Source organism: Lutra lutra, chromosome 8, assembly GCF_902655055.1.
Source record: "Lutra lutra chromosome 8, mLutLut1.2, whole genome shotgun sequence".
Taxonomy (NCBI): Eukaryota; Metazoa; Chordata; class Mammalia; order Carnivora; family Mustelidae; genus Lutra; species Lutra lutra.
In genome coordinates, this window is record NC_062285.1 from 83,426,128 (window position 1) to 83,450,033 (window position 23,906).

General features: G+C 34.7%; 1 protein-coding gene across 1 annotated transcript in view; it reads right to left on the reverse strand.

Annotated features, from left to right (window-relative positions):
• PIK3C2G (phosphatidylinositol-4-phosphate 3-kinase catalytic subunit type 2 gamma) overlaps positions 1–23,906 on the reverse strand; it is a 353,953-nt gene that overhangs the window by 183,961 nt on the left and 146,086 nt on the right. Inside the window, exons 17-18 of the mRNA XM_047741193.1 lie at positions 13,327–13,420; positions 10,063–10,157 (exon numbers count right to left, since the gene is read on the reverse strand). Coding sequence (XP_047597149.1) covers positions 10,063–10,157; positions 13,327–13,420 — 189 coding nt within the window. The remainder of the gene's footprint in view (positions 1–10,062; positions 10,158–13,326; positions 13,421–23,906) is intronic.

Genomic DNA, 23,906 nt, shown 5'->3' on the forward strand with positions numbered 1-23,906 from the left:
TAAACAATTTAAGATTTATGACCTTAATAATGGAAAGAAATAAGAATACAGCCTTAATAATGGAAAAATCCAAGATAACCCCCAATCACATTTTCTTCGCTAGTTCATGAGATGTTTCAGTGAGTTCCTATCTTTCTTAGATGGTCTATAATGCTTTCTTAGTGTGGTAGATTTAGCAACACAGAATCCATTCTTTTCCTGTTATAAAGGGTTTGTTTATTTATTTAAGTTTTTAATTTTAGTTATATATTTAGTATAGTTAACATACAGTGTTCTATTAGTTTCAGGTGGACAATACAATGATTCAACAGTTCTATATGTCATACTCGATGCTCATAGTAAGTGTATTCTTATTCCTCCTCACCTGTTTCATTGGTTCCCCATCCACCTCCCTTCTGATAAGCTTTATTTTAAATGCGTACACTCAGTTGAAGTTATTTCTTTTTTTTTCAACAAGAACATTTTTTACTTGAAACATACTTCAGAATACATGGGTCTAAAAGGGGTTCTTTAAGTTCTTTGCCTTTTAAGTTCTCAACTTCTTGCAAGAGTATAATTTTTCATTTGTAGTTCATAACCTAATCCTATAAAATAACCAAAGGACCAATGAAAATTTTTACTCACATTTTCTTCTTCTGAACTGTGCTAACAGACAAGTGAGTGATGTGAGTGAGATAGAAAACATGTATCAACAGGCAATCTGTGAATGTTGCTAGATTCCTTTGTCTGTTAAATTTCTCTGATACTAAATGATTCACATATTCCCAACTTTTTCTGACACTTAGAGTGTTTCAAGATACTTTGCTCAACAAGTCTCTAAACTAATTTATACAGTGACTTTTGTGCTCCCACTTCCACCCATTTCAGAGTCTGATATTAAAGTTTTATTTTAAATTTTAATTGGAATAAAACAAAGAAAGAACAATTGTAGGAATGAGGAGTCAAATATCAAGAATCCAAGACCTGAATTCTATATAATTATTAATTTGTGATATGACCTTGTGAACTGGAATTTTGGGGATATTAAATGATTAAACATATATATCCTTTGGATGTACTAAATATATATTAAGGACCTTGATAAGTATGATCTCAATTTATTTTAACAATAATTCTGTTAAGCATAATTACATTCCTTTACAGACTATGAATAAAATCAGGAGGTTAAGTAATTTTTCGAAGACCATATAGCTAACAGAGACCTGAGGTGGAATTACTACTTAAGTATGTTTTCCCCCAAATCCTATTCTCTTACTATTATATTATCCTGTTTTCTATTGTTCTTTGTTCTGTCCTTCATTATCTGTGAGTAGGTAGAAGGTCATAGTGGATAGGGCACAGGGTCAAATTTGGCTGTTCTACTTAATAGCATTACATACTTAGCTTCTTTAAGTACTAATTTCTTCACCTGAAAAATGGAGATAATGAAGTTGTTGAGAATATATGAAATAATGACTAGCATAGTATTTAGGATTAACTACATCATTTCTACTTGTAAGGATAAAAAGTATTGAAGACAGTTAGATGGTTAGAATTCTTAGTAATACTCTATAAGTCACAGCCATACTAGAGTTGATAAACCTAGCATTCTGGTTTTTATAGCAAAGAAAGAATAGTAAGATATTTTAAGATGAGTCAAGTCACTATCTGATCCCCAATTCTGTTTCTGAAGTTCCTTGATCCTGGTAGCGGTTCTCTGGACAACTGACACAACAATTTTAATAGTGGAGAAATACACTGAATTGGGCTTATAATCTGATCAAAGAGGATTTGAGAATCACTGAATGGAATGTTTAAAATTAATTTGTTGAGACAACAGTGTTGAAAAATAGACTCTGACATCTGTGGTAACTGCCTAAAATAGCCAGGAAGCTTTAAAAAAAAAATCGCTTAAACCATGTTTATTATCATTTGTTTATATTTTCTATCCCTTTTGCAAAAAAGCTACAAATTATGTATATAATAGGCACTCAATAAAAACTTAGGGAACAGTTGTATCAAAGAATGGATGACTAACATAATAGTCTCTCTTTTCTTAACATACTTATGCACTTTCCTGCATCTGTTCACTGAAGTCCGTTGGTCTACTTGTGCAGTTACCCCCACAATGTTTAGTTACTGGAGCTCTAGATTTAAGTCTTGTGAGATTTTCAGAATAATCAATCAATTTATGTCAACAGTTTATTGAGCAGCAGCCTCTCCAAGAGTGACAGCAAATTTTACTTGGAAGAAAATAATAGAAGTTCCACCCTTTTGGTAAATTAAGGACATTTATAACACCCTAGGAAACATAAGTACACGGTGCCCTAATTTAGAAAGGAAAGTGACATGTACATTAGGATTCCTCCCTTTAACAATTTCAGATCACTAAACCCAGGCAAGATAAAATTTATGTGGCATATCTGCCAAGAGCGGTAAGTGTTTCAGGCAGACTGTCAGATCCAGAGAAGATGAGCATTATTTGTGCAAGCTGTTCACTTGTCATTGGTCAAAACGGAATCATACATGCCAAAACAAAAATAAGAATTCTAAGTTATTAAACACGACAAGTATTTGATTGAAGTATCCAAGTCTGGATTTTGCTGCAAAAAGCCACACATATGAAGTTCTTTAGCCAAGGAACACCAAAGTAACCGTCTTTCTCTTCTAACTATAGTAATAACAAATGAAATAGAAAATTGAGTTGGAAGAAAAGCAAGAAAAACCTCTATTCAACCTTTTCAAAGAGGGATCTTTTGATGAGTAAACACAGAAAGTAAAGTTGAGCCTGAAAATAAAGGACTTACTCAACAGCTGATAAAAAACAAAACAATAACAAAAAACTACCAATCTTCACAGTCCAAAACAAAAAACAAACCATCAACCGAATGACAACAACAACAAAAAACAGCATAGGAGCCAGCAAAAATCAGAAACTGCCAGGTAATTCCCCAAAAATCATAATCGTAACATAGAAAATTGTATTTTAAAAGACAGTAAGTAGCCGCTTACTAACTTAAGATTTCCCCATAAAACACTTCTTGTCAAATCATTAGGTACAGCCTTTTATTAAATTTTTTAAAGATTTTATTTATTTATTTGAGAGAGAGAGAGGGAGGACAAGCAGGAGGAGGGGGAGACGTAGAGGGAGAGTGAGAAGCAGACTCTCCGCTGAGCAGGGAGCCCCACATGGGGCTCAATCTCAGCTCAGTTCGCTGAGATCATGACCTGAGCTAAAGGCAGACACTTAACTGACTGAGCCACCCAGGTGCCCCTGTAGGCTTTTATTTTTACTCAGGGTTTTAAGAAACAGCGTAGTTAAGTCAATAAAAAGCACCTCACATTGTAGACACAACCGTTGTTAACAACCGAAAGCTTAAAAAAAAAAAAAAAAAAAATAGCTTTTCAAAAACTTTATTCCAGACGATCATATTTATCTGTAAGTCATTAACTAAACTTCCCCCGATTACAGAGAGGTAGGGAATTCCATTTTTTAAAAAGAGCAAAAGTGATTATGAGAGTACCAATGGGAATTTACATACTGAATATAATTACTTCAGTATAATATAGCTTATTCAGTATAATATGACTTGATTCTCTGCTGTTTTAAGTACAGTAGTCAAGATAAGTTAGCCTGTAGGCAGCATAAATGTATGTGGTATAATTATTATTTTAATTCATTCAACAGGTACTTATTGAATGCCAATTATATGTGCTGTGTGCAATATTCTGTGTTAGGGATGTATGATTAAGATAGGGCCTCACAATCCGGAGAGGGAACATAGGGTTTTATCTAAACTAAATCTAGTCTCCCCTTCACAACTGAAGAAAAAATCAGATTTTGTCCAAATAGCAAAATCTTCAGGGAAGATGACCAGTTTAGGGGTATATTTGAATATTCTAAACCAATTAGGTAAGTCAATTCACCTGATGGCCATCTGATCAAGTGATTGTCTCAGGATAGTATGTGACCCAATTCCCACAAATGATGAAGTTAACTCTGTTATGAAGATCAGAGGAAAATTTTTCTTGTTGAAGAAGGATTAGCCCCTTTTCTTTTGCTGCCTGGTGTCATGTATGGATGTGGTATTACCTGTGCCAGTCTCCTTATAACTGTGATGTGAAGTGGACTAAGAACAAATAAACACACAGGATGACAGAGCAAAAAAGACAAAGAACTGGGTGTATGACAAAATCAGTGAGCTGCTGCTATAAAAACTCTGAAACCGCTCTACTAATGAACTTCCTGTTATGTGAGATTATTAACTTTTCATATTGTTTAAGCCAGTTAAATCAACATTTTTTTTTATTTGTGGCCCAAGCTATCTTAAAGAAAAGGTAAATGGTGAAGTAAACAAAGTATGTACTCTGCTAAAAATTGTATCAGCAAGTGTGTATAAAGGGCTGAGACATCTTCAAAGATGATAAAAATTTGAGCTGGGTCCCCAAGGATTCTGGGCAAACAACAGGGCAACTGAATTTCAGGCAGAGAGAAATACCATGTACAAAGCCACAAGGGCTTGAAAGAGCTTGGAAATTTGAATAACTACTTGAGAATACAAAAGATATTGTTTAGATGTAGAAAGTCATACAAAATGGGTGTGGGAAGCAGGCAGAGTTGAAATTATGAAAATCTATTGCAAGGTCATATTAAGGAAGAACAGAGTATTTTTTATTTCAACATCTAAAAATTCTTAACTCTATCAGTAAGAAAAAGCTGATTGGAATTATGGAATTATGCTAGCCAGCTGCGGGTTACGTTGAAACTAGAACCTACTTTAAGAGGGATCAAATTGTATTATCTAAAGATTATACCAAGAACAGTGTGGAGGATGGATGGGCCCAAAGTAGGTAAGAATGGAAGTGAAAAAACAAACAAACAAAAAAACCCCCAAAAACCCAAAACAAGAAACAATTAGAAAGCTGTTGTGATCATGCAAGTAGGTAATACTGAAGACTTGAACTAAGGTGTTACCCACCTTAGTGGACAGAAATAGAAAAGGGACAAATTTAAGACATATTTATAAAAACAATAGCCACGTCTTAAGGGCTGATTGAATGAGGAAGGTTGTTGGTAGGAATAATGCCTCCCAGATTTTCTGTGTTGGATATCTTGGTAGTAGCTGTTAACCAGGCTACTACATATAAAAAAGGAGGTTTAGATATAGTGAGTGCAAGGATTGAATGAGAAGGAGAGGATAGCAATATTTAATTTAGTTTGGGACCTCTTGGGCCAAGATACCAGTTGTCCACCATAGCTACATAAATAAGTTAATAATGAGCCATCTAGGTAAAATGGTTTAAAAATATACCCATTGGTTAAATCTCTTGGAAATACTAACAGGATAATTGGACAAAAGACATTTTTAAAAGATGTCTGCCAAAATAATGATTCTATTCCAGTGGTTGGGCAATTATCTTTTTTGTCTATTGAGATCAATCTTAGCTTTTGAAAAGAAAGCCAATTAATATATTTAAGAGTGAGTACTGGTTTTCCTTCCATGTCCTCTTTCTCTACAGCTTGATGGTCAAATTTCTACAGTCCTATATATTGCTTTACCTCTGTGGCAGACACTGCTCTGGATTTACCAGATCAAACAGCGTTTTGCTTCTGTATATAGACATATATACTGGTCTGCTTTCCTATTTTCCCTTGAATGTAGATGGAGTCATGGAGTCTTGTTACTGACTTTTGACCTATGGAATGCAGGCAAAAGAGGTTATGTGCTCCTTCTAGACTTGGCTCCTGAAAATACTTTTGACATGATGTTCTGGTCCTCTTTTTAAAAATCTGGATCAAGGTACAAGGAATCTGGGTGAGAACTCCAAATTCAGGGGTTGACTGAACCATAGATGGAAGCTTGGCAAGTACCATCAATATGTAGATACATTCCCATTCTGTTACCAGTCCAGATCTTTCTCCTGCTCTTTAGGATTCTATATCCAATTGCTTACTGGGTATTTTTACTTAGAAGGAAACTAAAGATGGATTTTGCTTACATTTTATTATTGCCAAGTTCTGGCCTGGACTACACGAATTTATTTTCTAACTCATTTAACTTGATGAAATGGGTTGACTTGAATTTCATTAGCATATTGCTGGCTTAATTAAATAGTGTTTTAGAGAAAACTGAGTCTTGGTTTTATATAACATAAAGTCTTGGTTTTATATAATAAGTACTGAAAGATAAATACAAAATGAGTCTACTAAGTAAATTACTCAGGAATTGTTTTCTTATCACTCGTAGTTTAATAGTAAAACTAAGTGAAGAAATTTAGTGTTTTAGGAATGAATCAGGAACTACAAAAGAAAAATTCTGGGAAAAACCCTACTGTTCCCTTCAAAATTCCTTCAATTATATAATTTTTTTTGGAGCTTCCTCCAAATGCCTATTTATTAACATTATAATTGACAGCAGTTGTGGGTTATGCCGACACCTAATAGCAAAAACTTTGAGTATTAGATATAAAGTTCTCAATTTGGGATATTGTCTTTTTCTTCAGTTTTGCATTCAAGTTAAGGAAAGGTCACCACTTTAGTGTACTTAAATGAGTCCCTAATCATTGATAGAAAAACAAACAAACATTCTGTGAATTCTTCAAGTTCTACTTTTCTTAGAAGTGGGTGGTGAATTGGAAAGAGACCTGAAGTGGGCATGAGATGTCATGAAAAAAAAATATTTTAAACTTAATTCTTCAGCTAGCTAGATGATTGTAACTGGATGAATCACTTAATTTGTTGATATCCCTTTCTGGGTGAGAAAAAAAAAGAGCTATAGCATTTGTAAGGTTCCATTTGACTCCCAAATCCTGTAACTCTATGAGTATTTATTATCTATTTGTTTTGGAGATCAAATTCAAATATTATTAGAAGACAAAGATAATTACTAGTATTAAGGTCATATTAAGGAAGAATAGATTCCTTTTTGTTGACCATATATTTTGTTGGCTAAAGTAAACCTGTAGTCTGAGAAAATATAAATATTTAATAGTATAAAACTGTTTTTCAAGTCCTTAACCCAAATCTTCACCATGAACTATGACAGAGGAAGACTGATATTACTATAGGAACACAGATTACTATCTAAGGAAGTAGTGATAAAAGTGCAAGTCGCTGTTGTAATGAAAAATTGCTGGAGAGTGGATTAGAAAGTTCAGTTCCCAAATGCCAGATCTGGTGCAAGTTCCAATATTTGAAGTCAGTATGTATGCACAAAATGATCACTTTTATAACTCTTTACTTTTTTTTAAACAAGATAGAAAAATTTGAAGAGTACATAATTTAAATTAGGGATAAATTTAAGGTGGAGCTTTATTACTGGCTTTTGTATTGATTTGAGGTAGAACTTTGTATGAGATTATAAGATTCTATTTTCATATATTTAATAAAAGAAATAACACAAATGATATACAAAATTAATTTAAAATTGTATTCTGTTTTTAAAGATCTTTTTATGAAAAGAACTATATAAAACCTTTATCCCATAGAATAGAAATAAAATTAAAAAAAACAAAAAAATCCCCAGCTGTTCCTATATTGTGCCTCAACTAGAAAACTATGCTAATGGATTTTACAGATTATTGCATAAAATGTAAACTTTCTTAAAAATATCCATCACTTTTTCTCAGGTTGGTTGAGGCAGAGAATAGCTATTGTTAGCTTAGTGAATTGCTTATTGTAGAGATTTTATCGTGTGTATACTTTTCTGAGAACAGTAAGGTGAAAGATGATTATAAGAGATCAATATTAAATGACAACAAGACATATCTTTCCTTTAGAAAAGAGTGAAGCAATAATTTATTATTCATTACATTGTGAAAGTAAAAGGTTAGTCAGTAGTAATATAATGATTCTAGAAGGTAAAGGAGAGGCTTTAAAACCTTCTATTGATTCTGTATCATGCATGCTCTATTACACTGTGATAACTCCCTGAAGTACAGCTCTTTACTCTTTCTTCAGGGAGTGTTTCAGATCTCAAAGTAGAGAGAGCATTTACCTCCTCTGTATATTCATTTGTATGCCTTCATCAGTATTTAACTCTGGCAGAATGGGAGTGCATGTTTAGGTTTTTTTATTGACTTGATGGCCAGCCTTGCCGCTCTACCTTGTAGTTGTATTTGGAATGGATCACCATTAAGTGGACAAGATTTGTTGTCCGTTTTCTCCCTCACCTACTCAGGGGATCTTCCCTGCTGCCTGGCTGCTAGCTGTCGTGTTGTTATCCTGTCAGCTTGTTTAGGCAAGGACTATTCTGTTTTATCCTTCATAGTTCAACAGGGTCTAGTATCTCAAGATTTGTCACATAAATGAACAAACGATCATCTAATTCATCGTGAGCAGTATGTTCTAAATATATATATATTTCCACATTAGAAAAAAATTCTAGGAGGGAATAATACTTAACCTAAAGCATTGACTCACTGATGACAGAACTTCAGGCATCAGGAGAAAAGATGATTTAGGAGAAAGGATGAGAGGGAGGCCAGGCTGGGGCCTTTGGTCCACAGGAAGACCCACACTACTGCTGTCTTCACACAGATTAACTCCGAAGACAAAGGAGCTCTGGCTAAGCTGGTAGCAGCCATCAGGACCAATTACAATGACAGATACGATGAGATCCGCTGCCACTGGGGAAGCAATGTCCTGGGTTCAAAGTCAGTGGCTTGCATTGCCAACTGGAAAAGGTAAAAACTAAAAACTGCCCACCCAACTGGGCTGAGTGGACACTGTTGAATATTCTGTATATAAAAGTAATAAAAAGTTCTCTTTCAAAAAAAAAAAAAAGAAGAAGGGATGAGAGGGACATGTGTGACTTCAATCATATGATGCAAAATTTCCACATTATTTCACTTTATTTAGAGCAGTCCTTGATTTGAGAAATCTACCCCAAAATCTAGGTAAGAAAAGTTTAGGACAGAGCGCTTAGAAATGAATGGGGAGATTTGGCATCATCTCAATTTTATGAGTGGGATCTTAAAGCTCTTAGGATTTGGTCCTTTAATACTATTGCGACCTTGGAAAGAAAGGCCTTGTGGTGCCAGAAATACCATTGCCTTAAGTCATTCAGTACCAGCAAACAGTGATGCAACAGCTTGTTCTTTGGGTCCTAATTCCTGATTTAGATTAGTCCCTGACTTCTGCTCATATTTTCTCTCCAATCCAGTTTTGACTTCACTAGTGATATCGATTGCCTAATACCTGATTGGGTCAATCTCCTGGAATTGCTCTAAAGCCCTACCAGCTCTGATTTGGCATCAAGCCTGATTGACTGTTCAAGCAGCCCTCTTCTGCCCCCTTCTGTCACAAGCCTGCAAGTGCACAGCTGGGCCCTGGTAACTTGATCCTAGTTTTACTGTGAGAACAAAAGACCACCAAGTGTATCCACTTAAGTTTCCTCAGCAAGGTAGTAGCTGACTGAAAAACTGGGGAGAGTAAGACTTCATTCAAGACTCCATGAAAGAGTCCATTCAGTGAAGGGCCCAGGGCTAGTCACGTGTCTGATGCCTCCCTATACTGACATAGTAGAGGATAATGTTCTGCTTTTCATATTAAACATTTGAAATGAAAATGAACATCAGAATAAACACTGGTGCCTAACAATTCCTTGTATCTCTACTTTGCTATGAAATGCTTGAGTTATTTTCATGGGCAGAGTAATGTCAACATGAGTAACATTTCTTGAAGCAGAAAAACATACTAAAAAATGAGAGTGACTTTTTTCTATTAATTAAAGTGCTTTACTAGCAACTGAGGCTAGTAGATGTTGTCTGCCATACATATGTGTGTGTGCTCCCTCACTCTCTCTTAAAGAAAAAATAAAGCTATAGGAAAAATATCATCTAGCTTTAAAATTCAGATTGGATTTAAACAGCAGCAACTGTATAAAGGGAAGATTTTGAGGATGATGACAGTTAAATTGCACTCATAAATAAAAAAAAAAACTTGACAAAGACTCGAATTTGGCTGAATTTTAAGTGGAGGTTTATATCAATTACAAGGTAAGAGATCTTCCACTTCTTCTAATGTTGTCCCATAGAGAGAAGTTGACAATAAAAAAGGTATCCTATCCTATTTTATCTTACCAGTAAAGACGATGGGCAATCTGGATGCTTTGCAATGAACGGTGCAATAGGAGTTGTACCAGAGGACTTTCAAGGTTCCATTCAAACTTGACAGCCTGAAGTAAGAGATATAATTAATTTACACTTCTCAGTAACAAAATTCTAGCAGAATACAAAAGGCCTAATGAGGTTTATGAAAAGGCAAAGGAAAACAGCATAAACATTTTAACAGAATGTTAAAATTATATTGGATATTTGATTATATTAGATATATGATAAGATAACCTTATTAGCTGGTGTGTAACGTAGCACACACACATCACAGTTTGGATTTGAGAAGTCTCTTTCTCATTTATGCTTTAGTATCACAGGATAATAAATAAGAGCAGATGGTTGGTGGAGTTCAACCACGCCTAGAAGGAAAATCCTGGCACACACAAAAATACAGAGTATGATTAGTGTCCTAGATATAAGAATGACATTATTCAATAGTAGAGACTTCTCCTCTTAGGGGAATGAAATTAATGCACATTTCAAAGCCTTAACTGAAATCACCAATTGATACATCAGTATTATCCTGCAGAACCTGAAACTTTTAGAGATTTCAGAGCTGATTGGTGCTACCCAAGTCGACACCTCTCCAAATCTTTTCCCTCATCTCTAATGTGAACAGCTCCTTATGATTTTCTAGGAAACCCAACCTGGTGGAAAATACAGGCAGTAATGGCAGCCCCTAATATCCTTATGAGCCTAATTCAGATTAGGTACTCGGCAGGGGCTTCCCTGTCCACAGGGAGTACCTGGGCCCCATCATTCTTCCAGAAATCTGAATATATTTGAAAATGAGAAACGGGCTCTCTTCATAAAAATTTCCTTCCCTGTTTAAGATGCAAAGCTTCTATATTTAGTTGCTCAATAGCCATTTAAGTCACACACAGCAACCCCCCCCCACACACAGAGTTCAAGCCAGGTTTTATACCACCGTACAGACAGCACACAAAAGTGGGCACAAAACACATTCACATACACGCCTGAAGAAATACTTCAATATGCTGACCATACTCAAGGATGGGAAACTTTATGAATTCCTAAGGTACCAAAAATGATTTCAGCTAATTTGCATAAACTCTTAGTGCTGTCTGAATGTATAAAGACCATAATGTATGTTCTCTTAAACTGCAGCCATAGCTGACCAGGTCATAAGTTGTGTTGATGCCCTAATAACATATCACATGAGCACACGAGCAAGAGAGAGATAGCTTAGAATTTATTTCCATGCTTGTCTTTTTAGCTTTCCTTTTAGATTTCCCCATTGTTTCTTCTTGAATAAATACTTGTTGCTTTTAAATTGCTTCACTTGTTTCAGACTCCCTGTATCACTCTGTGCACTGGTACAATTTCCCCCTCACTCCTACTTCACCATCTAGGAGGCTGGCAATATTTCTGGTGCACACTGCATTATTATGAACTGTTCTTGGAACCTACCCACAGAGTGTTGACCTGCGGTTTGCTGTAACCTCTGGGTCCGGGTCTAAATTATTTTCTGGCTATGAACAACATGTTCTGTTTTTGTTATGGACTTAGAGTCCTGTCTTATTTCTTTAATATATCCTGCATAATTCTAACAATATAATATAACAAAGTAACATACTTCAAGAAAATAATCAGTAGGGTAGAATTTTGTGTGTTTCAAAAGTTTTTATGTGCTTCAAGTTTTGAAGTTAGGGGAGAGCACGGGGCAAATTCTGTAATAAATGTTTTGAAAATTCTTCCCAGTTTTATTTTCCAGTCATTTTTTTCCATCCCAAAACATTCTATTATCTTCATTTTTAATTAGGGAGTCGTTGCTGCACTTCCTAATTTTACTTCTGTGTATTTGCTATGTTGGGTTCTGTGTGCGTCTTGTCATATGAATTTGGATTTGCAGGTATATGGCTCTCAGTGATATCCCTGGTGGCGAGTGCATTGCTTATGTATTCTGACTGCCATTTTCAAATGGGTTTAGTATACATAAAATTTTGTAAAAACTTACTTTTTTGATTTAGGTTAGATAGAGCATGCTGCCAATACTCATGAATCATGAGATGAAGTGTTCCTACAAGCTTGATTAATTTTTATTTGCACTACACTAACCTGAAAAGTATAGAAAAATCACAACTGTGAAATCTGTATAAGTAACTACATGGTATAGCTATTTCGAAACCAGCTTTCACTTTAGGAGTCCTTGAGAGAAGTGCATATTCCATGTGCAAAACAAGTTCTCTGTCCTAGGGGTACTGGCGTGGCTCAGTTGGTTAAGCAGTTAAGTGTCTGACTTCAGCTCAATTCATGATCTCAGGGTCCTGGGATCAAGCCCCACATCAGGTTCTGTGCTCAGCGGGGAGTCTGCTTCTCCCTCTGCTCCTTCCCCCTCCACCCCAATTGTGCTCTCTCTCAAATAAATAAAATCTTTTTAAAAAAGTTCTCTGTCTTAAATGTTCAAAAACTAAGTCACTTGGCATTTAAGATATCTTGTAATTACAATCTGACCTTTCAGATAAGAAAACATCAGAGTTAAAAAACAAAACAAAAACCGAAAAGCATAAAAGTCGCTATATTAGAACTATCTATTCAGCCCTCATCACATAGTCAACTTGGGAAAACAATATTATTTGTAATTTTGATATTCAATCATTTACATGATCATTTGCAAGATATATGGTTGTTTCTATTTCAAAATATTAACACCGAATCAGTCTTTTCTCATATTTCTATATTTCATTTATGGCCATATTATTTCCTAAAATAACTCCAACATTGTGATATTTAATGTTGTGGCTCATATGCAGTATCTATTGGCAGAATTCAGGTATTATCTTATAAAACCACTTTTATAGATTGATAATCAATGTTAGAATGGTCTAAGAGAAAGGTAAGAAACCCATATATTATGAGGAGCTGCTTAGGAAAGACTATTTTCTAAGTAACATTCATTTTATTTTTAATTGTTCTACATAGTTAGATGGAAAGATTTCATCACCATTAATTCTATATTTTGCCCCAACTCTAAATAATAATTTTTTTTTTTAAATGTCCTCTTTGGCTCTTACAGATCGTTTCTGTAACTATCAGTTTGGGCTAAAGAATGTCTATGTTACCTATGTTGACACACAAGCTATAATTTAGTCTCTGGCTTGCCAAATTACAATACCACTTTATATAGTCTAGTGTTGACTTATTGGAAACTCTTTTTAGAGGATTATTAGTTAAAATCCTAGAATCCTTTGGAAACTCTGCTGTTCTTACCTGAACTAGCTGTGGGAGATATTCCAGTAGTTCATCATTCAAAAGGTTGTCTAATTGCTGAACAGCCACTTTACGAATTTCTTGATCTGGAAAACTAACACAAAGTAAATGTATTTATTAAGCTATTAATGGTATGGAGTAATCTATGAAAAATGTCAGGGAGAAGAGGGAATGAATTCTATCCCCAGCACTTAAGATAAAATCATAATCTCACAATCAATTAAGATGACTATTAGCACCAACTTATTATTTTTCCACATTCTGTACTCTCAGGTGGAATGCAATAAAAAGCCTTTTCAACTAGATTTTGGAAACTTGGGTTTAAGTCAGAAACTGCCAGCTTCCTTGTCTATAAAAAACCATAGGATATCTAAAATCTTTCTAAAGTGTATGAAAATCTTTGCTTATCATTTAGCAATGCATTTGTTAAGTAAATTATTACCAGCTAGAGACCTGATGGTTTATATGATTAAAAAATGGGATATAATATATTTAGATGAGTTTTGGCCAGATCATAATGAGAAACCAGAAATTTAATAAACAAAAATACTTTCATAAGACTAACTCTTACCAGGATATGAAGACCTTGAGGGTAACTGTGCCTTATTCATTTTTGGACTACAAATGTCTGTTTTAAGGTTTAGCACCCATTAGACACTCAATAAATATTTGTTACTGAACTAAATTCATGGAAGTATTTAGTATCTGAATATCTACCCTCAAAACAGTTAATCCTCAAATGGGCTCCTCAGGCTCCATCATTTTGCTTCCACCAGAAGAATTAAATATAGCTATCTCCAAGATCCTGGCAAGTGCCTAGAGATAACTTTTGGTACCACACCGTTTTGACATGCTTTTGACATACTGCTTTGACAGGATTAGCTATAACTGGGCTTTGGTAAGAACAATTAATTTTAAATAAGTTTTCAGAAAAAAAAGTGATATGCCTAATTTTAAACTTGAAGGAACTACTTATAGTAACTGAAACTGGTTGAAAAACAAGAAAAAAATAAACAAACAAAAGTCAAATATCCTTTTGCATGGAAACAAACTGAATGCTTTCAACCAATCAAGTAAGAGCTCTGAAGATTGGCTCTTAATATTAAGGAGGTTAGGAAACTTTGGAGTCTTTACTGTCCAGTCTCTTCTGCATATCAGGTTACTCAAGAGTGAAATGAATACTATGCAGTTACAGTGTCAAGGAAAACTGGTATTACTTAGTATCTCTCAACTGTCCTTAGCAGTTTGAAATGTAATGTTTAAATGTAATGTTTTACATATTTTTCTTAAATTAAACTGAGCATTTTAATTGCAACAAAAATTTCACTTGCATGGTTATGCACTAGAAACCCTTATTTCTGACCTGCAAATACTTTTCCAATAATTTTCTCCCTTCAAACAATCCAGCAGTAAGACCCAGCAAGAACTGCAGTCCAGACACATCTCCTGAAGTACTGCTAAGGTCAGAAGATCCCAGCATAGCATCAAGTGCAGGTAGAGAGCAGAAAGGGTGCAATAAAAATGCAAAGCTAGAAGAAGGTCAGCTTGTTTAGCACACTGAGACTACTTTCTCCTGTGATTGATTCTAATTTATTGCTCTCAATTACCAAACCATTTGTCTGAAGCCTGTAGACATCAAGGACAGTTTGAGGACAGTTTGAAGTCTTAGAGGGAATAGTTACTCGAACATTTTGCTGCCTAAGTGATGAGGTAAGTCAGATAGGAGTCACCCATGCTTTCTTTTGTACTTATTTTACCTTATGGACATGAATGACAATAGAGAAAGAAAAATAGAAACAAACATCACAATAAAATAGAACTCTTTGGTGAACACTATACCCCTAATTATGTATTTATTTCCAAATACTAGAATGTAAACTCCATGAAAGGAGAAAATTTTTGCCTGTTTTGTTCATGGGTGTGTCCCAGCTGTCTCCAGATTGGTAAATATGCTCTACATGTTAGTTTGCAGAATGTCTAAACTGAATTCTCTTTCCACCTAAAACATTGCTACTGCTAGACTTTTCTCTCGTGGTCTGTGTTACTATCTTTCTCCAAACATGCAGGTGTAAAATTTTGAGTCATGTTTTCCCCCTTTTTTGCCCTCTTCATTGAATTTTCTACCCTTTCCTATCTGGCAAAATTCGATTCATCTTTGAAGTCAAAACTCAAGGACCAGTTTATCGGAGGAGGTGTTCCAGCTCCTTGGTAGCCCCCTGTAGAGTTTATCACAGTCTTCTCAGTGGGATTCTATATTATGTACTTGGTTGAAGGCAGACTCATTCATTATGAATCCCTGATGCAAGCACAGCTGAATAATAAGTTCCTAGTAGTCTCTTATCTTCATATCTAATCAGTTGCCAAGTTGGGTCGGCTTTTTTTTATCCTAATGGTACTCTAGCATTATGCTTGTTTTCAGTTTCTTCTGTAACTAGTTAGTCGAAGCGACAATTATCTCATGCTGGTACTAACATTTTTCATAGTAATACCTTATAAATTCCCTAAGTTATTTCTAAACTCATTTCTCATAAAACATTAAATGGGTTTCTATTTCCAATGTACCTCTCTTAGTCCCATACTGCTTATCTAGATAGCCAAGGCTAGATGAACATCAGATTTTTCTCCTACTGTAATACTGACTAAACTGCTTTGGCTCCCTGGTTATTTTACTCTGAAAATGTCATGTGCATTCTGTCCTTTGTGGAACAGCTTTTCTTTCTTTTTTTTTTTTTTTAATATTTTTTATTTATTTATTTGACAGAGAGAGAGATCACAAGTAGACAGAGAGGCAGGCAGAGAGAGAGAGAGAGGGAAGCAGGCTCCCTGCTGAGCAGAGAGCCCGATGCGGGACTCGATCCCAGGACCCTGAGATCATGACCTGAGCCGAAGGCAGCGGCTTAACCCACTGAGCCACCCAGGTGCCCCACAGCTTTTCTTTTCTTGTTAAAGTTCCAGTCCTCCTTCAAACGTGGTTCAAATCCTCTTAAAGGTGACTATCCCAATCTTTACTAATCACTTTTCTGAACTCCAAGGGTGTTGACTGGCTGACCCCACTGGGCAATTAAGCTATGTTAGTGTTTATTAGAATTTATCTTTTTTTATATATGTGCCATCATTCCTCAACTAGTGAATAAATCAACTGAAGATAAGAATTGTTCAATCCTCTTCTTCTTTTTTTTTTTTTTTAATTCTTAGGATTTAGCCCCATGCTCCATTCTTATTGGGTCATTAATAAAAATGCATTGATCATGATGATAGTAATCAGAAAAAATCATACTATTGGGCCCATTTTATTTCTTGCTGTGCTCTGAGATAATTTACATTGGTAGCAATAGATATAACCCAAAATACCACTTATGTAAGTCCCAGGTTTTAAAAATTTGTTTCCTCTCAGTCAAAAGGGTGAAAGAAAAACAAATCTGAAGGTAATGAAAAAGAAGGATGTATTCTTTTTTTTCCAGACTCCTTCAGGAATAGAACAGACAGTAATTATATCTATACAGCCCAAAAGAAAAATTATATATTTGTATTAATATGTGAAAATGTTGGGAAGAACACTTTTCAAATATGTGAAAATGTTGGGAAGAACACTTTTCACATTAATGGAAAGGAATAGATCTTTTTATTCACTACTCTTGCATGAAGTTTAGGAAGAAATTGGAAAAGAAATTGCTAAGGGACTAACCACATGACATCCTGGGATGTGACTAAGGCCTAACAACAGTAAAGCATATCCAAATATAACTTTCATTTGATTATTTTAGGAAGAGTTGGCCACATTTAGAGAGACGTTGGAAGTGTTACTGAAGCTCCTGGGAAATGTGTCCCTTCATACATTATGGCAATATATAGCAACATGTATTTTAAAAAATCTTTAAAATTTGATTATTCTTTGACCTAATGATTTACTTTTGGGAATTTATCCTAAGAAGATAATCAGAGATATGTGTGAGGTTATATGTAACTGTAAATAACACAAATGTCTAAAATAAAAGTTAAATAAGCTATGATCATATAATAGAATACATGTAGTCTAAAATATTAAAAGGATATTTAGTGATATTAAAATATAATGAAAAGTATATGCCATATAATACCATTTAAAAATGTGCCTATTTTTCCATAAGCTTGACAAAAAGATGAGAACATCAAAAATATTAATACAAAACACTTGAATGGAAATTTCATGGATGATTTTAGTTTTCTTTTTTAAGCTTAATTTTTAAAGTTTTTCAAGCTTTCTATATGAAAGTTTCATTGGTTACTAAAATATAATGATTTTTTTTAAAGTAAGGCTCATTTAACTAATTATGAATATATATGAGTAAGTGTAAGTTAATTACCAGCACTAGAAAAAAGCTCCAAATCACATGTTCCTTTAAGAATAAACATCACTGTGTAAAAGAACAAGTATTATATTTCTTTGGTTGACTTAAAATATTCTTTTAGCATAATAGGTCCATATAGGGATCTCTGCCTCTAGAGAATTTTTGCTTAATACCTTTTCAGGGCCCTGACCTCAGGCAAAGATCAATGGACAAATATATTCCACCAATCTTGGCATTTCTTCCCTGTGATGTTGTCTGAAATTGTTTAAACATTCTCTTGGGGCATAGTTATTGGCATTTCATGCTCAGTAACGCATTCCTCAATGTGGTGAGAGCTACCCATATTTTCTGAATGTTATGTGATATTTACATCCCGAAATGTCATATGTGACAGAAGAACTGCAAAGTATTTTGAATTTTCCACAAGTCAGGTTATTTTACTTTCCAATGACCTGACTTTCTTGAAAAATACACGTAATTCCTGCCAAAAATAAACCAGTGATTCTGCTAAACTTAGTAGTACTGATTACTAGAGGCATGGGCCTTAGACCTTGAGACTGCAGAAGAAATGAAACTATCATTAGAAAATTTATTAGGCTGATTTTAATAAGGCCCTCATTTACTTGAGTTTGTGAGAAATTTTCTTATACTCGTTCAGAAAATAAATCATTTACAATGCACTAAGTGGCAATCTATTGGATTTGAGATATTAAAAAGATACAAGGTGAGTAAAATTCTATGACTCGGAGAGAAGCTCATGTAAGGTGAGGATTTCCATTTATTAAGAATTTTTAAAAATAAGTGTAACAAGAGTTCATATGAAATAATCACTTCTTTAAGGTTATTCATCATTTTTTAACCATCCATTTAAGTAACTTTAGGTTATTTAATTTACTTTCCGAGCATGTCTGAGTAGAGAGCAAAACCAAATTTGGTCAAAAGCAAAATATCAGACTGGCTTACTATTCAGTTTATATGAGTTTCATGAACAATGATTCTATCTATTCAGGACTTGTTTTCCTCTCAACTGGGCTAACAGTTGTGTCTTTGGCATCTGTAAAAGGACATAATTCCGCAGCTAAGATAAATATAACTCTGTACAATAATTGTTAAGGAAATATTTAAAAATTGTACATAGTCTATTGTCTAATGAGTTCATTTAGACACAAAGAAAAAAACTATTTCTCAAAGACTAGAATTGTAACAGTTAATAAAATGAATCTAAGACATGTGGCTAAAAAACTGAGAGTGAAAAAATTAAGTAAAATGAAAGCAACCTCAAGACAAACATTTTCAAAGGAACTTTAGTGAAATACAACTCTGTATTTTGCCCACCGTGTAAACACAAAATTCATGGTCAAGCAGAGGACTAAGATGAAATGGTAATCCTTACCTGGGCAGGAAAGGAAGAGTATCAAGTATTTAGGTAACTCTTTAGCTGAATGTAGAAGTAGAAACTGCCCAGTGTTTAGGTTGCTGTGCAAGAGAGGTTCTCCTATTTTTGGTTTCAAGACACTTCTAACACTCTTAAAAATTATGGAAGAATATGAAGAATTTTTGTTGAGTTACATCTATCAAGAATTGCCATATTAGAAACAAACCCAAGACATTTAAGATATATTTATCAATTCATTTAAGATAACAATAATTATCCCTTTACATGTTAACATAAAGAATATACTCCTATGAAAAAGAGCTATGCTTTCAAAAACAAAGAAAATATTTAGAGAGAAGAATGATACTCTTTCAGATTTTTGCAAATATCTATAATGTCCGGCTTAACAGAAGACAGCTAGATTCCCCTATCTGTTTCTGTATTAAATCCTTTACAATACCGCATGTCTGAAAACACCTATAAGTGAATACATGTAACAGAGGCAAGTGACATATTAGAGTTATTATGGAAATAGTCTTGACCTTACAATACCCCTATAAGCTTCTTGGGGACTACAAACTGAGTTTTGAGAACGTAGTTTTGGCATGTGTTATTGTTGTGGGGCCATAAGTTAATGAGTCAGCACCTGTAGTCTGTTTTGAAGACAGCAGCACATCAACTTATCTTTTCCCTGAACGACAAATTGGCTTTGAAGTCACATGAACCAACACTCAGATTTGGTGGGGCATCATCCCTCTTCTCTCCCCTCAGTCATTTACAGCTCCTCTCAAAGGGAGAAAGGAACATCACCAAGGATCCAGACAACTATCAACAGGAGCAGTGGCACCATGAAGTGAAATTTCAACAGAAAAATACATCTTTCAACTTCTTCCACTTGACTTGTTATTTTGTCATTTTTATTCCTTTCGTATTTTCTCCCCCTATCATTGTTTTCCTCTTTTGTTCTTCTTTGTCTAGTCTGAAAAATGATACAAGGTCAATATCTTCCTGAAAAAACTTTTCAAGTGATGGGTAAAAGCCAAATGCAATGTAACAAATGTCAACCGTTAAAAAAAAAAAAAAGGAACTTTGGGTAAAATGAAAAGTAAAGAAATCTGAGATCAAATTTAAGTGTAAGAGAAATGTCAGACTTTGGGATACACAGTAAGAATTCATGCAGAATGCCATGAGGCTATTCATAGTTAAAAGCCCCAATGTCAAGTTAGAATTAGAAAACTATCAGAAGTGCAGAATATTTTCTCCAGCAGGTTTTGAGTCTGATGACACACTCAGCATCAACTTGGAAGAAAAATGTCAATACGAATATATTTGCTATTTTTCTAGTACTAAAAATGATCAGATATGACAGAAGAAATTTTTTCTAGGGAAAGTAGAGAATAAGGATCCTTTAAGATGATTGTAAACTTCTACCCACTGAATAATTCATGTTCCTTCAAGGATTTTCACATGATTACAGAATATTAGAACTCAAGGAAACTTGGAGACCTGGATCAATCTCCTGATTATACAGATGAAAAAATGAAAAGAGAATTTGAGCTGTTTGCCCAAGGCCATCTGTTGCTGGCACTGAAACTAAAATTCAAATATCCAAAATATGAGGCCAACAGGCTCTCTATAGTACTTCTAGGAAGGTCTTTTTCTCTTTTGATCATGTAGACTTATATGAAGTCCCCTAGATCAGCTTGAACATATTATTTATTTTATGGCATTCTAAATGATGAATAGAGACGTAATAGTGAGTAATATAATTTGTCTAATTGGACCAGGACATTGCCCCAGTCATAACCCGGTAGGAATAAGAATGATCCAAAGAGACATTAGGAACTGTGCAGAGATATTTCTTGATGGATAGCCCATGGATCTACATAGAGAAATTGAGAATTAACTCTATTATTTATGGTATTAATTAGACTTATTTATAATTAAAGAGTAGTTATTGATTTTGTTTTTCTATATGATTACATTCTGATTTTATATACAGACAAGCTTAGAAAGGCACTACATAAAGCAAGTGGTATACTGGAGGCACTATGTAGAAATTTTTGTTTTTTAAGATTTAATTTATTTATTTGAGGGAGAGGGGTATGAGCAGGGGAAAGGGCAGAGGGAGAAGAAAAGCAGACTCCCTGCTGAGCAGGGAGCCCAATGAGATACTCAATCTCAGGGCCCTGGGATCATGACCTGAGCCGAAGGCAGATGCCTAACCAACTGAGCCACCCAGATGCTGCAGAAATTTTGTGTTTGGATGGATTCAACATTACATGCAAAAGCAGCATGAAGTTATGAAAAAGAATAAGGGATTTTGAGTTTAAATATTAAGGGTCTTCTTTTCCTATCTCACACTTTCTCTCTAAGCAAATTTATCTATCCCCTTAACTTAATTCCCATCTTTCTGTGGATGATTTCCAAATTGGGATCTCTAGCTTAGATTTCTTCCTTGAACCATCACCAGCCATCTCAAGCACACATCAAAGCCAACCTGTCCCAACCTAAATGTCAGGGTTCTTCTACTAACAACTACTTGTTACCCAGAGTGCCTATCTTAGTGAATGTTTCTATTTTCCATTTACTTGCATTATTCAGAAACCTAGAAGTAATCCTTGACACCTTCCTTTTTTACTGCCCTTCCTTATTCAATCCTGTCACTTTTAAATGTTCTGATTCTATTCATTTTATTTCATCACCACTACCACACTTCTAAGGCTGACTTCCTATCCTCTGACACTTGGACTACTTCTGTAGCTTCCTAACTGTTCCCTCATTTACTTCTGCTTCTCTCACCAAATTTATGCTTCACTCAGAAGCCAGAGTGATCTTTAAAAGATGCAAATTTGTGCATTATGCCAGCTTTAGTGCCAAATGAAGTGCCTTATATGAGTAAGCCATCAATAAATATCCATAGAGTAAATGAATAGACAAATTGGGCTTCAATTTCTCCATCTGTAAAATGGGGACAGTAAAATGGGGGAAACTGTAAATGTTGGGAATAATATTAAAGAGGTTGTCTTATAGAACAAACCATATAACATATTATGAAAGTGCTTTGCAAGCTATGTCATTATTCAATTGTGAAATATTTATCATATAAATTATAACAAGTGAATTTAACTTACTTAAGCTTAGTTGAAATGAAATTATTCTCAAGAATTTATCAAGTTCTATAGTTTGGCATTGAAAGAATCTGAAAACTCTTAACATAATTATGATGAAGAGGATAATAATGACAAAGATGATTGGTAGAATTTTATTGAATACTCTCATAAGTACTTTACCCTATAAGGCACAGAATGTTATTACCCTCTCTTTATAGATAAGGAAGTATGCCCAAGGTCATTCAAGTAATAAGTGACAGAGTCAGATATGTCTGATCTCAAAACTTGTGCTGTCAACTGTGAAATTTGGAAGCAACTCCAAAAACTCTCTAAAAGTGCACACAGAAAAGATATATACCTTTGGGTCTATGCTGTTCTACATTTCTCATTCTCAGTATATCAGAAGAGTATTAACTCTTCCTTCATAGACAATATTGAAACTTCCCCATTTTTCTCTTCCATATTCATACTAATCTATAATTGTATTCAAATTTTTCCTTGCCTCCCACCTGAGATGAAGAAGTTACTCTCTTCCATTCCTTGGATAAAATTCTTTTTTGTACTTTTGTTCCAGGCTATTGGCTGTTAATACCCTCTCACTGTGCCACTTCACCTTCCCTCTACTTTCTAATCTTCCCTTCATGTATCATCCCTCATGTCAATTTGTAAACATGCTTCAAGGTTTTTTATTTGAACAAGCATACCAACCCCAAACCTCAAAGCCTTTACCATCAATTCTATTTCAAGAGTCACAATTTACTTATTTCTTGCTATTTCCTCTTTAGGATCTTGAAGTATGGTATCCAGCTTTACTGCAGTACTACAATTGTCTCATGAATGCCATCAGTGACTGCTCTATTCTCAATCCGTTGATTTGTTTTTAGACTGAATTCTACTTAATACCTCTCCAAAACCTTTGAAAACCCTTTTTAAAGAGCTTATTTATTTATTTAAGAAAGAGAGAGAGAGAGAAAGTGAGAGAACACAGTGGGAGGGGCAGAGAGAGAGAAAATCTCAAGCAGACTCCACACTGAGCACAGAGCCCAAAACAGGATTCCATCTCAGGCCTCTGAGATCAGGACCTGAGCTGAAACTAAGAGTCCAATGCTTGACTGACTGAGCCATCCAGGTGCCCCTTTGGAAAACCTTTTTTATGAATTCTAAATTACCAATCCTTTCTCCATCTCCTCCGACCACTTGGTCACTCTTCCTATTGCCTTTCCTGGCTTTGTTTGCTTTCTATTGCTTTTAAAATATTGCTACTCTCCAAGGTTCCATCTTTTGCTCCTTTCTGTATTTCCTTTACATCTTTACACACAGTACAGCTACTTCTATGGCTTCAGTTACTGCCTTCAAGCCAATAATTCACATATTATTTTTTAAGCTTTCATTTCTCTACTAGGCCTCAGGTCTGATATACAACCACATACTGGTCATCTCCTTCTAGATATCCTACAGGGTTTTAATTATTCAATATTCCAAAACAGAACTCTCTACCTTACACCATCCAAATTTTCTCTTTCTTCTATCACCCTTGTCTTGATTAACCCTATAGTTTTCTATCATTTACCTAAAATGGAAAGCTCCAAGTCTTCAATTTCTCTTCTCTTTTTTTTCACTTTTCTCTGAAATGTTTCTCAGATCTGCTCTGTGAATCTCTACTATTTTTCAGGCCCAGACCATTTTTCAAATAGACTATTTCAATACCTGACATCTATCTAATATCCTTGTTCTCATTTTCTTTCTTTAGTTCATCCTTCACAT